At 51.3% G+C, this 13,092-nt stretch overlaps 1 protein-coding gene across 1 annotated transcript; it reads right to left on the bottom strand.

Moving 5' to 3' along the window:
* Nucleotides 1-3,044: 3,044 nt before the first annotated feature.
* On the bottom strand, nucleotides 3,045-11,707 carry PARD6G (par-6 family cell polarity regulator gamma). The gene is given in 5 exon segments (XM_023224812.1): nucleotides 3,045-3,736; nucleotides 3,738-4,628; nucleotides 10,950-11,082; nucleotides 11,272-11,407; nucleotides 11,530-11,707. Coding segments are annotated over 5 exon segments (1,458 nt in total). The 3' UTR covers nucleotides 3,045-3,616.
* Nucleotides 11,708-13,092: the final 1,385 nt, after the last annotated feature.

Genomic DNA, 13,092 nt, shown 5'->3' with positions numbered 1-13,092 from the left:
TACCTTTCCAGAAAAGGGCAAGCTGGACATCAGCTAAGTAGGTTCGTCCTTGCAGTAGGGATGGTACACAGTAAGTATCTTAGTGCATTTGGGTGGTCATTAGTGCGGCCTTCCACCATTTTAATAAACTATTCAGACCATGTGAGTTTTAGTGCTGCCATAAAAAACTTCATACTGGTGCCAGCTCTTAAAATGCAAGGATCAAAAGTTGACCCTATCACACTTGGTTCATACTTGCATCCTTTAAAAACATTCCACAGAGGTGCAGGTAACTTCCATGTCCTTCTGTTGGAAAATTTAGATTTTCGCTAAAATGGATTTCATAACAATCATGGCATTTTCTAGATACCTTTGTGCCTTGCCACAAAACTCCCACTCGCGATCATTGTATGTGAAACCATCAAATATTAAATATCCTCACAGAATTGTGAATAAACTCGCAATATCACTGCATGCTCTGGGGTTTATGATCTGGATTAACAGGTCAGGGAAACCCAAGCCTGAGGCCACACCTGGCTGGCAGCCAGGTATACATGTGGCCCCTGCTCACACTTAAGCCTCGTATCTCATCCTGCGCCATGTGTCTCTGAAACCGGACATTAGTTTTAGAGAGTGTACCCAGTGCTGGCACTTGACCCTGCCTCATCAGACTGGGGGGGTCCACTGTCCAGCTGCCCACAGTCCCGAGTTGCTGTGTGGACTCAGCAGGCGGCGAGTACTTGTGAAGCTTCTAGCGGGGTGCTGGTGCTCAGTGTGATCACATCTGTAATTTGCTGAGTAATTGAATTTGTAATTGTAATCTGAATCTTGATGGCTGCCAAAACGATAGTGTGAATGAAAACTGTGCCAACCAGGGCATACTTGGGAAGGGCTGCATGCTGCATAAATTATTCAGAAAAGCTTTTTCAAAAAGACTTTGAGAGAGGGTTCTGGACTGTCATCTGTCTATCTGAGCTTAGGTCCATTTTCTTACCTGCTTTCCTCAGAGAATGTGTGCAGATTCAGTGAAAAGAGATGGCCCGTGATAGGCACATGATAAATCTGTCATTCTCTTTTTGAGGGATTACTTTATCTCTGGTATTCTCTTCCACTTAGTACACAGCAGAAATATTCATACGTTTTGTTTACTCAAAAGTCAAAAAAGTTTTTATTATCTGATATATAAAACCAAGAAAACTTTAATACATAATGACATAGTTTTGTTTTTTTAAAAGGAAAAAGTGGCAGAAGTACAGACCTGTGTAGAAAAATATACTGAAGCAGCTGTCCCAAGCAGTAATTCCTAAAAGTATGAATAGCACACAAATCTCAATAAAAGTCTCATTTCTTAAAAAAACACATTTGCTTAACAACTTAAAATGTGATCAGAAATATAACCTTCCTTCTTGATAGCAGACCCAGTTATATAACAGACATTCAAGAATCAGCAATAACTTAGTAAAAGAACATTTCCTTTGTGAGAGTAACAGTATTAGTTTTGGTTCCACAGAAACCGCTTCTGACTGCTGGGGCACCGAACCTACATGCCCTTCATCAGACAGCGAGTCTGGGAAGATGCGGATCCTCACAGGAGAGGTCACCCGGAAGCATCTTTGGTCTTCTCTGTGCTTAGGAACAAAGGGCCAGCAATCCACTGCATACAAATAACATCAAACACAGGCGCAGGAATTCACAACTCCTCAGCAAAAGCTATTTCGTACAAGTAGAACTTACTTTTCACTTAATATTCAGAAAAAATGAAAATGCTGAGATGCAGTTTTCCCTCTTAGCAGTCCCATGTTCACGAAGTCAGGACAGTTCCGCCACTGACCAGCAGGTGGTGCTGGACCACAAGGAGAAGCAGCAGGAGGTGCGCGGCTGCGACAACCTAGAAAAATATTTTTTTACCTGTATCTGTATGAAAGATTTGGTCAAAGTTCTCAAAGTATAAATGTAACATTGTATTCCCAACATTGTATTCAAGCAAAACACATTATATAAAATTTAATTGTATCAAATAGGAATTTTTAAAATTACTAAATACATAAATGTTGCTGGAAGCTCAACATAAAGTGAGGATGAATTTAGTATTTGTTAAAAACCACTAAGTTCCACATGACTTCTCATAGTTGAAAATGAGAACTGCCAGTGACCATTGTAGAAATGAAGATTAGCATGTATTGTGACTTACAAAAAGAAACGTCTGTTTCAAAAAACAAAGATGAGAACTCACATGCAAATGACTGCTTTCTCAAAGCCCTTGCTGGACGTGTGCGATGCTTATCCTTCATTTCTGCTGAAAACATTTCAGAAATTGCCCTCAGAGTCTGTCAACCCACGGGAAAAGGGCTTAGATCCCAAATGGGACTGCTGAGCCCAGTCCAGCAGAGCTGCCGCTTCCCACCCTGGATTCCCCCTCGAGGCTGAATGGGCCATCTCTGCGGGTCACCAAAATAGTCCCTGGTCCGGTGCAGTGGCTCACGCCTGTAATCCTAGCATTTTGGGAGGCTGAGGGACGGATCACCTGAGGACAGGAGTTCAAGACCAGCCTAACCAACGTGGTGAAACCCCATCTACTAAAAATACAAAAATTAGCCGGGTATGGTGGCACGTGCCTGTAGTCCCAGCTCCTTGGGAGGCTGGGGCAGAATCGCTTGAACCCGGGAGGCGGAGGTTGCAGTGAGCTGCGATCACTCCAGCCTGGATGACAGAGCAAGACTCTGTCTCAAAACAAAAAACAGCCCCGGAACAATTCCACAGCTGCGGATGCCAGAAATGTGCTGGTGGGAGCGCTCCTGTCCCAGCCGAATTATGACTATGAACAGTGTGAAAATCTGGAATTCATCTCCATGGTTGTACCTGTGACAGGTTTGGGTGTATTTCTTCTTCGTTTTTTTTTCCCCCAAGACGGAGTCTTGCTCTGTCACCCAGGCTAGAGTGCCGTGGTGCAATCTCGGCTCACTGCAAGCTCCGCCTCCCGGGTTCAGGCGATTCTCCTGCCTCAGCCTCCCCTGCCTCAGCCTCCCGAGTAGCTGGGACTACAGGCGCCCGCCAACACGCCCGGCTAATTTTTTTGTATTTTTAGTAGAGACGGGGTTTCACCATGTTAGCCATGCTGGTCTCGACCTCCTGACGTCGTGATCCGCCCGCCTCGGCCTCCCAAAGTGCTGGGATTACAGGCCTGAGCCACCCGGCCCGGCTGCATTCGTTCTTAAAAACCAGCCTGTCACATACATCAGCACCGTCGGCCTCCCCTGCAAGTCAGCAGAAAGCACAGCAAGAATGCTGAGACATATTTTGCATGGGCCAAGTTAAAAACATGAATTTGACTATTTTTAAAAAGTAATTTTAAAGCTTCATTTTAAAAACAAAGTATTTGTCAAAAATTTTTAAAGCATTTGTTTGCACTTGGTCAGATCTTTTCTATCACTTGGCAAAGGCGCTAAGAGCTGCACTCAGGCCTGCTGTAGAGTGTTGTCTTCAGGCATTCCTTGTAAGTTCCGTGGCGAAATTCTATAAAAATAGGCAATATTTGTGTTTCTATATCCAGAAGTTGAAACAAAGAGCTGAGTTGTTTTTGTGGTCACAAAAGCAACAAAAAAGGAGGGGATGCAGTCTGCAGGTCCTGTCCCTGCCCTTACCCGGGAACTGGAGCTGGGATGTGGGGGCGTCTCTGGAGTCTAGAGCGTGACCGCGGGCCCGTGCTCCTCCACGCCGCCTGGTGGCAGGGCCAGGCTGTGACGTGGGTCCGCCCGCAGGGAGCTGAGCAGCCGCTGGAGGCCGCCGTCCAGGGCCAGGTCCCGCTGCAGCCGCTGCGCCAGGCCCGCGCCATTGACCCGCGAGAGGCTGCCTGCGGGGGCGCCCGGGGCCTGGGGGGCGCGTGCAGGCTCCAGCGTGCCCTCGATGACCACGTCGTTGTCCTCGTCGCTCTCCGCCTCGTCGGGGTGGAAGTTCTGCAGGACGCGCGGGGCGGGGGGACCCACGAGGCCCGCGGTGCCGTCCGAGGGCGGTCCCGAGCCGCCCAGCGCGCGGCCGCCACGCACCACGTTGTTGCGCTGGTTGGCGGGCTTGACGGTGACGATGAGGTTGTGGCTGTTGGCGATCATCATGTCCGTGACCTGGTCCAGCGTCTTCCCGGCCACCTCAATGCCGTTCACTTCCAGGACCTCGTCATTCACAGCCAGCAGCCCGGTGCTCTCCGCCAGGCCCCCGGGGACCATGCGCGAGATGAAGATGCCGGGCACCTTCTCCAGCCCGTGCGGGGTCACGCGCACGCTGGTGCCATCGCGGATGTAGAAGCCCAGCGGCTTCTCGCAGCCGTGCCGGTGCAGCCGCACTCGCCGGTGCGTCTCGGGGACCAGGTCCACGTCGATGATGGAGGACACGGGGCGGAAGTCTCGCGGGAGGCCGATGTCCAGGTGTGCGCGCCGCCGGGGTCCTTCGTCACGCAGCGCGCCCAGCGCCCGCCTCCGCCTGCACAGCGAGCCCGCGCCGAGGCTGCCGCGCTCGGCCTCCTCTGCGGGAGAGGGGACAGTTAGAGGGGAACAAACTGAGCCCCGCCTGAGCCCTCGGCCGTCACCCGGCACTGCTGTTCCATCTGCGCGACGCCGAGGCACCCAGGGTGCACAGGAGCGTCCCAGACCTGCAGGCTGGGCGGAAATCAGGCAAGCTCAAGTGCCGTCCCCTAAAATGAACTCTAGCGCTCTCCTTACTGCTCACAGGCACCAAACCAAAGGACTTGCAGACTAAAAGGTGCTAGCAGGCACCTGCAGCAGAGAATCAGTGGCCGTGGAGGGTTTGGGGCCTGGCGGACTGGCCAGTGCCTCAGCCTTCTGGGAGGCAGCAGGCTGGACTGGGGACTTCTTAAGCTTTGCCCATTCTCCCGTATTTCCTTCTCTCAACTGTGAGATGGAGGCTCGTTTCTTTTTTTCTAAGGTTAATTACAACTAAGACCTTTCCTGCTTTCTTCTTTTCTTTCTATCTATGTGCAAGCCCCACCACAGTGTCTGCTAGTCAGCATTCAAGGCCCCTGAAGGTGTCGCTCAGTCGGGCGTGTGAGCATTTCCCTGCATTTTTGGTTAGCAGCTGATGAGGGGAGATGAGTGGACGAAGGAGTGGGAGCAGAGGATGGCTGCTTCCCTTCTGTGAGGTCCCACACACTGTCAGTGGTATTTGTAGGTAGGTGAAGCCTCAAGGCTGCACGGCTCCCTTCCTCAGGGACGCTGTGGGACCCGCCTGGCCACCCCTGCCAGCCTGTGGCATGACACATTTGTGGCAGTGTGGAAACTTTACCCTAAAGTCGGGCTACTGCAAAATAAAAGTCCACTGAATGAATCAAGCAGAAACGTTGTAAGGAGCTTAGTGTAAAGTAAAACTTTTAAGTGAAGACACTGGTGGCATTTGGAAACTCTGAATAAGGCATTTTCCTTGAGTCAGAAAAAAAATCTTGTTTTATTTAATTTTCATATGAAGCCTCTTTTGTTTTTGACACACAAGGGTCTGTAAAACAGGTGTCTTGGGGAGCAGAGGGAAGGGCTTGCTCTGCGAGGCTTGGTCCTGTGGAGTTGGCGGCATCCACAGCAGCCTGCTCTTTGGGCTGGGGAGGCTCACATCTTTGCTTTGCCAGTGAAAGCCAGGAGGACTGGGAGCCCAGGCAGAAGCAATGCCATAAACAGGCGCTCCTCAGAGCAGAGACCTCCAGACTCCAGGCGTCAGTCTGGCTTCTGCATTTCAGTGAGCAGGCAGGGCCCATTATGACTTGCTTTGGAGATGGGGAATGCTGGTTGACAGTTCTGGAAAGGACTCGAAGACCAATTACTTCCACCATGGAGGCAACATTCAGGCAGCTTGGAGGGGAGGCCAATGCTCAGGCATCACATCTCTCAACCCAGCAGAGCCCACGGCTGCCTAGACAACGAGAAGGCCCTAGCACAGGCTCTGGAACATGCTGCAGGCAGCAGGGTTAGTGCACCCTGGAGCTGGGATGCCTCAGCATGAGGACTGTCTTCCTGGGAGCTGCATCCCGGCCAGCAGTCCACAGAGCTGCTCAGTGACGGAAGCCATCCGTCATCCCTTATCAGCATCGTTTATTACCCACTGACACAGTAAGGTCTGAAGGGGTTTTCGAAATAAGATGACTTTTAAAAACTACACCTGTAAACCCTGTTTACCCTGATGTGACTGTTAGGCATTGTATGCTGGTATCAAAATCTCGTGTAACCCACAAATATATATGCCTAATATGTACCCACAAAAATAAAAAAATAAAATTACACTTGTAATATTCCTTTCCAGCTGTGACCACCTTTCCTGCACACTCACGTACACATGGATATGGCTGTCTGTGCTTGTTTTATAGAAACAGGATCTCAGTTCCTGGCCAGCACCCGGCCTCTCTGCACCTCACAGACTCTGCAAATGCTTACTGGGTGACTTCAGGGATACAGATGAGTGGATCAAGTCCCTGCCCTGAAGTAGCCATGAAGCAAGTGGGAGAAAGAGATACAGACTGAATTTTCCACACAGCCACACGGAGAGCACCGTGAGACTGGATGTGCACAGGATACGATGGGAACAGTGCAGGGCATCTGGGGAGGCGGCAGTTACGCTGCCCAGGGGGGCGCGGATCAACAACACAGAGATGAAGAGAAGACGCCAGAGGGCGAGGGGCGCAGAGCTCTCCCGTGATGAGGAGAGACTGTGCCTTGAGAGTTCGTCTGGTCTGGCTGCTGCCGCAGGTTTGGATTAACCAAGGGCCTGGGACAGAGTGGGCTCTCCCTGGACTAAAAGCTAAACCTGAACAGAGGCCTCTGCCTCGTGGTGTGCTCATTCTAAGCAGGAGGGAATGTGGATCCACGGGGCTGCAGATGGAGGTGTGGCCGCATCTGAGGCACAGTGCTCTGCCTGTTTTCCATGATATGGGCTCTTCCCAAGGGGTCTCCTTGGATGACAAATCTATGCACTTTCAAGAGGGCAGCCCTTCTGGAAAACTCATGCCTGCAAGAACGCTGTTGTGCATGTGGCCATCCACATGCTCCTCCCCGGGGACAGGCCCTGTGCTCAGGGCCGTGAGCAGCAGGGCCCAGAAGAGACTGAGGTTTTATGCAGGGCAGGTGAGGCCTGTGATGCTGAGGGTAGGGGAGTAGGAAAGGGTGCGTGTCCATGTGTGAAACAGCCTGGCTGGCTGTCCCACACACGGGCAGAGTACAGTGAGGCCTGGCCTGGGAGAGGTGACACCTACTGTTCCAAGCATCCTCTTTCTCTCCACCACTGAATCAGTTTCAGATTCAATTTCACCTCCCTCCGGGAGCCACTTGTCTTCAAGTCCCAGTTCACGGCCACCCATCCCGGGAGCCCCACCCCTGTTCCGCATGGTGCATTCCCTTCCACCAAAACCACAAACCTGTCTGCGTCACAAGGGCCAGGCGGCAGCATCTCAGCCATCCCCACAGGGCAGCAAGTGCTCTGGCCGCAGTGCACGGTGGACCAGATTAAGGCTCAAGCCCAGAACTGTGGGATACAGAGAAGGGCACAACGGGCCAGCCCCCTTCTCGTAAGGGGCTTATAAATCACAGGTAGACCAGGGTTCCCTGCACCAATAAAAGCAAGTGTGTGGACCTCTGCTTCCCAGAAGTCATGTAGTCCTTCCCATCCCTCCTGCTAAGTTCAACAAAAACCCTGGATGTTACATACAAAACAAACATAACATGATGCAGAAGAGAAGTCACACTAGCTGGGGCCTCAGGACCCGAGAAGCAACATGGCAGCAGCTCCTTGGGTTTTCTTTTAGCCTTGTCATCTGAGACTTGGAGCTGAAGGCATCAGCAACCTGGATGCACCAACAGTCATAGACCAAAAAGCCCCAACAAGTGTCTGCTCTGTCTGTACGAAGATCAGAAAGAGGCAGCCTAAAAGGATGGGACACGTGTGGACAATAACGGCCCCACCTGCGGCATCCCACACACACAGCCTGGAGCCTCACCTCCTCAAGGCTAGAATGGGTGCCCAACAGCCCCTGGCTCTGGTGCTAGAGACTAAGCAGGGAGTGAGGACCTCGCCTTTGGTCTTTTCTCCATGGACCCCACAGTCCTGAGGGGGACTCTCCTCCCTCAAAACACTCAGGGGCCATCCTAACAGCCCCTCCTCCCGGCAAGTCCCAACTACTGCAAATCCCTGCACTCCAAACCCTCCAAACCTTGAGGGGCGTTGCCTCTGTGATGTGCTCTCCATGTGTCTAAAGGGCTCCACCTTTTAACTTTCATGGTTGGGTGTTTCCGCCGGGTCCACACTGCTCTTCACGTCACATCTGAATGTCATGCCCATAGTAAGAGAATGAAACTGTTGGGTCCTGGGCCTTCAAGGACTTGAGCAGGGGGAAGCCTTGTTTACCCACCTAACAATAATGTAAAATATAATCCTAGCCAACCTCACATTAAACCTTTCGAAGATACGTATCGGGGGAACCCACCCCCAATATTTCCACATAAGTTCTATTTTCCATAAGTGTCGGCCAGCTGAGAAAAAAAGAGAAAGAGTACAAAGAGAGGAATTTTACAGCTGAGCCACCGGGGATGACATCACATATCGGTAGGACTGTGATGCCCACCTGAGCCTCAACCAGCAAGTTTTTTTTAAGGGTTTCAAAAGGGGAGGGGGTGTAAAACAGGGAGTAGGTACAAAGATCACATGCTTCAAAAGGCAAAAAGCAGAACTACTAATAAGGGTCTAACAAAGATCACATGCTTCTGAGGGAACAGGACAAAGGGAAACAGCAGAACCACTGATAAGGGTCCAACAAAAACAAGGCAAAGGGTAAAAGCAGAACTATTGATAAGGGTCTCTGTTCAGGGTGCACATACTATCTTGATAAACATCTTAAACAACAGAAAACGGTTTGAGAGCAGAGAACTGGTCTAACCACAAATTTACCAGGGCGGAGTTTTTCCCCACCCTAGTAAGCCTGAGGGTACTGCAGGAGGCCAGGGCGTATCTCAGTCCTTATCTCAACTGCGCAAGACAGACGTTACCAGAGCGGCCGTTTATAGACCTCCCCCCAGGAACGCATTCCTTTCCCAGGGTATTACTATTAATATTCCTTGCTAGAAAAAGAATTTAGCACTCTCTCTCCTACTTCCATGTCTGTTTATAGGCTCTCTGCAAGAAGAAAAATATGGCTGTTTTTGCCTGACCCCGTAGGCAGTCGGACCTTATGGTTGTCTTCCTGTTCCCTAAAAATTGCTGTTATTCTGTTCTTTTTCAAAGTGCACTGATTTCATATTGTTCAAACAGACTTTTACAATCAATTTGTACAGTTAACACAATTATCCCAGTGGTCCTGAGGTGACATATATCCTCAGTTTTCAAAGTTAACAGGATTAAGAAATTAAAGACAGCCATAAGAAATTATGAAAGTATTATTTGGGAACTGATAAATGTCCATGAAATCATCACAATTTATGTTCCTCTGCCATGGCTCCAGCGGGTCCCTCCCTTTGGGGTCCCTGACTTCCCGCAACAGATATGTCTTTGTGTCTAAAACTTTACTAAAGTTTTGTTTTTAAAAAACGTGGTATTGAATTGTTAACCTCCAGGAAGTTGCCAAAAACATTATAATTTATCATTTCCACTGGGTGTGGTGGCTCGCACCTGTAATCCCAGCACTTTGGGAGGCCAAGGTGGGCGGATCACCTGAGGTCGGGAGTTCGAAACCAGCCTGACCAACATGGTGAAACCCCGTCTCTACTAAAAATACAAAAATTAGCTGGGTGTCATGGCATCCACCTGTAATCCCAGCTAGTAGGGAAACTGAGGCAAGACAATTGCTTGAATCTGGAAGGTGGGGGTTGCAGTGAGCTGAGATTGTGCCATTGCACTCCAGCCTGGGCAACAAGAGCAAAACTCCATCTCAAACAAATAAACAGAAAATATTTCCACTTATTTCCTAACAAAACTACCACTTTGTCACCATCTGGACCTGTAAACAAATGTGACTGTTCGCTTGTATTTTTCCTTCTGAGAGGAAGGCAGGCATGTCAGTGGCATGGTCAGGTCGGCACCGACACAGCACACCACCCCAATCATTAGGTGTGTTCCTCCTCTCCACCGCACCCCAAGCAGAACAAAGAGCAGACGCAGGGCTGTGAGCGTCTCTCCTGGCAGCCCCACCTGGGTGCTGGAAGGCCCCAGTGGATTCTGCCAAGCAGGCAACTCAGTCTGGGGCACGTGTGCCATGGCAGACACTGCTGGCATGACCCTCGGTCAGGGGGGCATCAGGACACCTTACCTCAGTGGAAAGTTTCCACCTCCCTTAGAATCTAAAGGCGCCAACAAGTTCATTGAAAGTGATCAATTACAGCTCCTCAGTGGTCAGACCTAGTAGCCCCATATGAAACACAACGGCTCTGTGGCAGCTTTTTTAGAATGGAATTTTCAATGTTCTGGTACACGTCCTCCGTAGAGAGCGTCAGATGAGCAGGGGAGGTGTGTGCCTCTTTCATCCTGTCCTGGCTCCTTCCATCCTCAGAGCACGAGACAGCCCGCAGGGTACTCACTCCACATTTCCACCTTCCCAGGGAACTTGAGGGGAGTGCACTGGCCCTCCCTGCAGACCAGGAAGGTCTGGTCCTCCCCCCACCATCACCATCGGGACTGTTCTCACGGAAGTCCCTTTAGGGGCCCTTCTCCACACTACAGCCCCCTTTCTTTTGGGGCCCCACAACCGTAAACACTTGAGGACCCAATAGGCTGGAGCCCGCTTAGATCTTGGTCGTGCTGGCCAGACCCTAACATCCCATGCTGACCCCTCTGGCCTTGGCCCTGTGCTCCAAGGGAGTTGCAGCATATCGAAAGGTGCGGGGCCCAGTGTGTCACCGTAGGGAATAACTACCACTTCTCAGTGCAAGACACTGGTCAATCAAAACAGTGAAGGTTAACAATGACACGTGACACCCACTGGGCCCCATGGGCCACACCCCCGCTGTGGGTCCTCTGTTGTGGTTCCTGATGTGGATGTGTGTGCAGGACAACACATGGGCAGTGCTGAGGACAGGGCACGGCTCTTCATGCAGCAGCTCACTCAGGGCAGCAAGTTTGGAGCAGGTACTCCTGGGGACACAGACTCAGGGGTTCAGGGGCCTGGAATGGCCTGGATGGGGAAGGTCTTGTGTGTAACCCCCATGACAGGCAAGGCAGCAGCAACACTTCACCATGTTTCCAGACAGACTTGGGGTCCTGGAAGGAGGCACTGCAGAGGGTGGAGCTGGGGCCATGAGATGTGCCCAGGCCTGTGCTCACTTCCTCCCCCAGTGTCTCTGATGCTCTGAGCCACGTAGGGAGATGAGGACGACCACAGGAACACGGCCCACGATGAACGTGAGGGGATTTTTGAGCAGCAGGGAATGGGTCCCCTCATGGTGCAGCTTAGACCACCCTGTGCAAAGGCAGGTTCTGAACCCTTGGGCCTGGGGTGCAGCTCGAGGGCACTCAGGTGAGGTCAATGCCATGGGTTCATAAACTAATCCTGAGTAACAGGAGGTTGATGAGCTAAGTAACGTCTGCCACTGTCAAATGGCTGTGTAAACTGAAAGATGAACACGTTCATAGGCAGGGGGCAGAAGCGCAAGCGGCTCAGTGGAGGAAACGGGCCGACACGACACCCTTCTTGGAGGAGGGCCAGCAAGTGCACGCGACTCTGGTTCTTCCTGAACTCTTGACGAGATGGGCCGGCCATGGTCTGCACCCAAACCCCCTTCCCAGCATCCAAGGTCCCAGGGCGCGTTTGGTTCCAGCCAGCCTGCCTGCTTCCAGTGAGCTGTGGCTGGGGTGAGAAAACACACAACCCGCCTGTCTGCAGTGGGAGGTGCAGGAAGGAGTACTGCCCGCATGCAGCTGCCCACACTGCAGCTGACCACTCACCCTGGCATGGGGACGAGGTGACTGCATTTCAGACAACAGTCCATTTCTCCATCTCTTTAAATATGAACCATTGCATATGGACTTCATTAGTGAAAAATTCCAAACTTTCTTAGAAATAAAATTTGTTTTAAAGAATACCCCAGGCCGGGCGCGGTGGCTCACGCCTGTAATCCCAGCACTTTGGGAGGCCGAGATGGGCGGATCACGAGGTCAGGAGATCGAGACCATCCTGGCTAACATGGTGAAACCCCGTCTCTACTAAAAAAAAATACAAAACAACTAGCCAGGCGAGGTGGCAGGAGCCTGTAGTCCCAGCTACTCGGGAGGCTGAGACAGGAGAATGGCGTGAATCCGGGAGGCGGAGGTTGCAGTGAGCTGAGATCCGGACACTGCACTCCAGCCTGGGCGACAGAGTGAGACTCCATCTCAAAAAAAAAAAAAAAAAAAGAAAAGAAAAGAAACTGCAGAGGGACACGGCACAGGGCTGAGGGGGAGCTGAGGCTGGGGAGCGCCCCGGCAGGAGAGCCCGGCGGAGAGATGACGTTTACCTGCACCCTGGAGTGGGACCAGCCATGCCAGGCAGGCAGACTGCCGCTTCCTCAAGGGTAGGGGGGAGACAGACAAATGGGGTGGGGTGATGGAGGCTGGCTAAGAAAAATTCTGGGCCGGGCGCGGTGGCTCAAGCCTGTAATCCCAACACTTTGGAGGCCGAGACGGGCGGATCACGAGGTCAGGAGATCGAGACCATCCTGGCTAACACGGTGAAACCCCGTCTCCACTAAAAATACAAAAAACTAGCCGGGCGAGGTGGCGGCGCCTGTAGTCCCAGCTACTCCGGAGGCTGAGGCAGGAGAATGGCGTAAACCCGGGAGGCGGAGCTTGCAGTGAGCTGAGATCCGGCCACTGCACTCCAGCCTGGGCGACAGAGCCAGACTCCGTCTCAAAAAAAAAAAAAATACCCCATTTCTAAAATTCCAACTTTCATTTCTAAAATACCTTTTTACAAGAAAAAAATTGTCACTGCTTCTCTTTCAAGCAATATGTTAAATCTGGTATTTTCCACAAAGTAAACAATTCAAGGAGTCACATTTTTTAGGCAACTGTCTAACCACCCTCTCTCCCCATATCCTGTTTTCAAATTACATTGTGTGTGTGTGTCTCTGTGTGTGTGTGTTTGTGTGTGTGTGTTTGTGTGTGTGT

This window comes from Piliocolobus tephrosceles, chromosome 18, assembly GCF_002776525.5.
Source record: "Piliocolobus tephrosceles isolate RC106 chromosome 18, ASM277652v3, whole genome shotgun sequence".
NCBI lineage: Eukaryota > Metazoa > Chordata > Mammalia > Primates > Cercopithecidae > Piliocolobus > Piliocolobus tephrosceles.
Note: the sequence above shows the minus strand (reverse complement) of the source record. Positions and strands in the feature narration are given on the sequence as shown.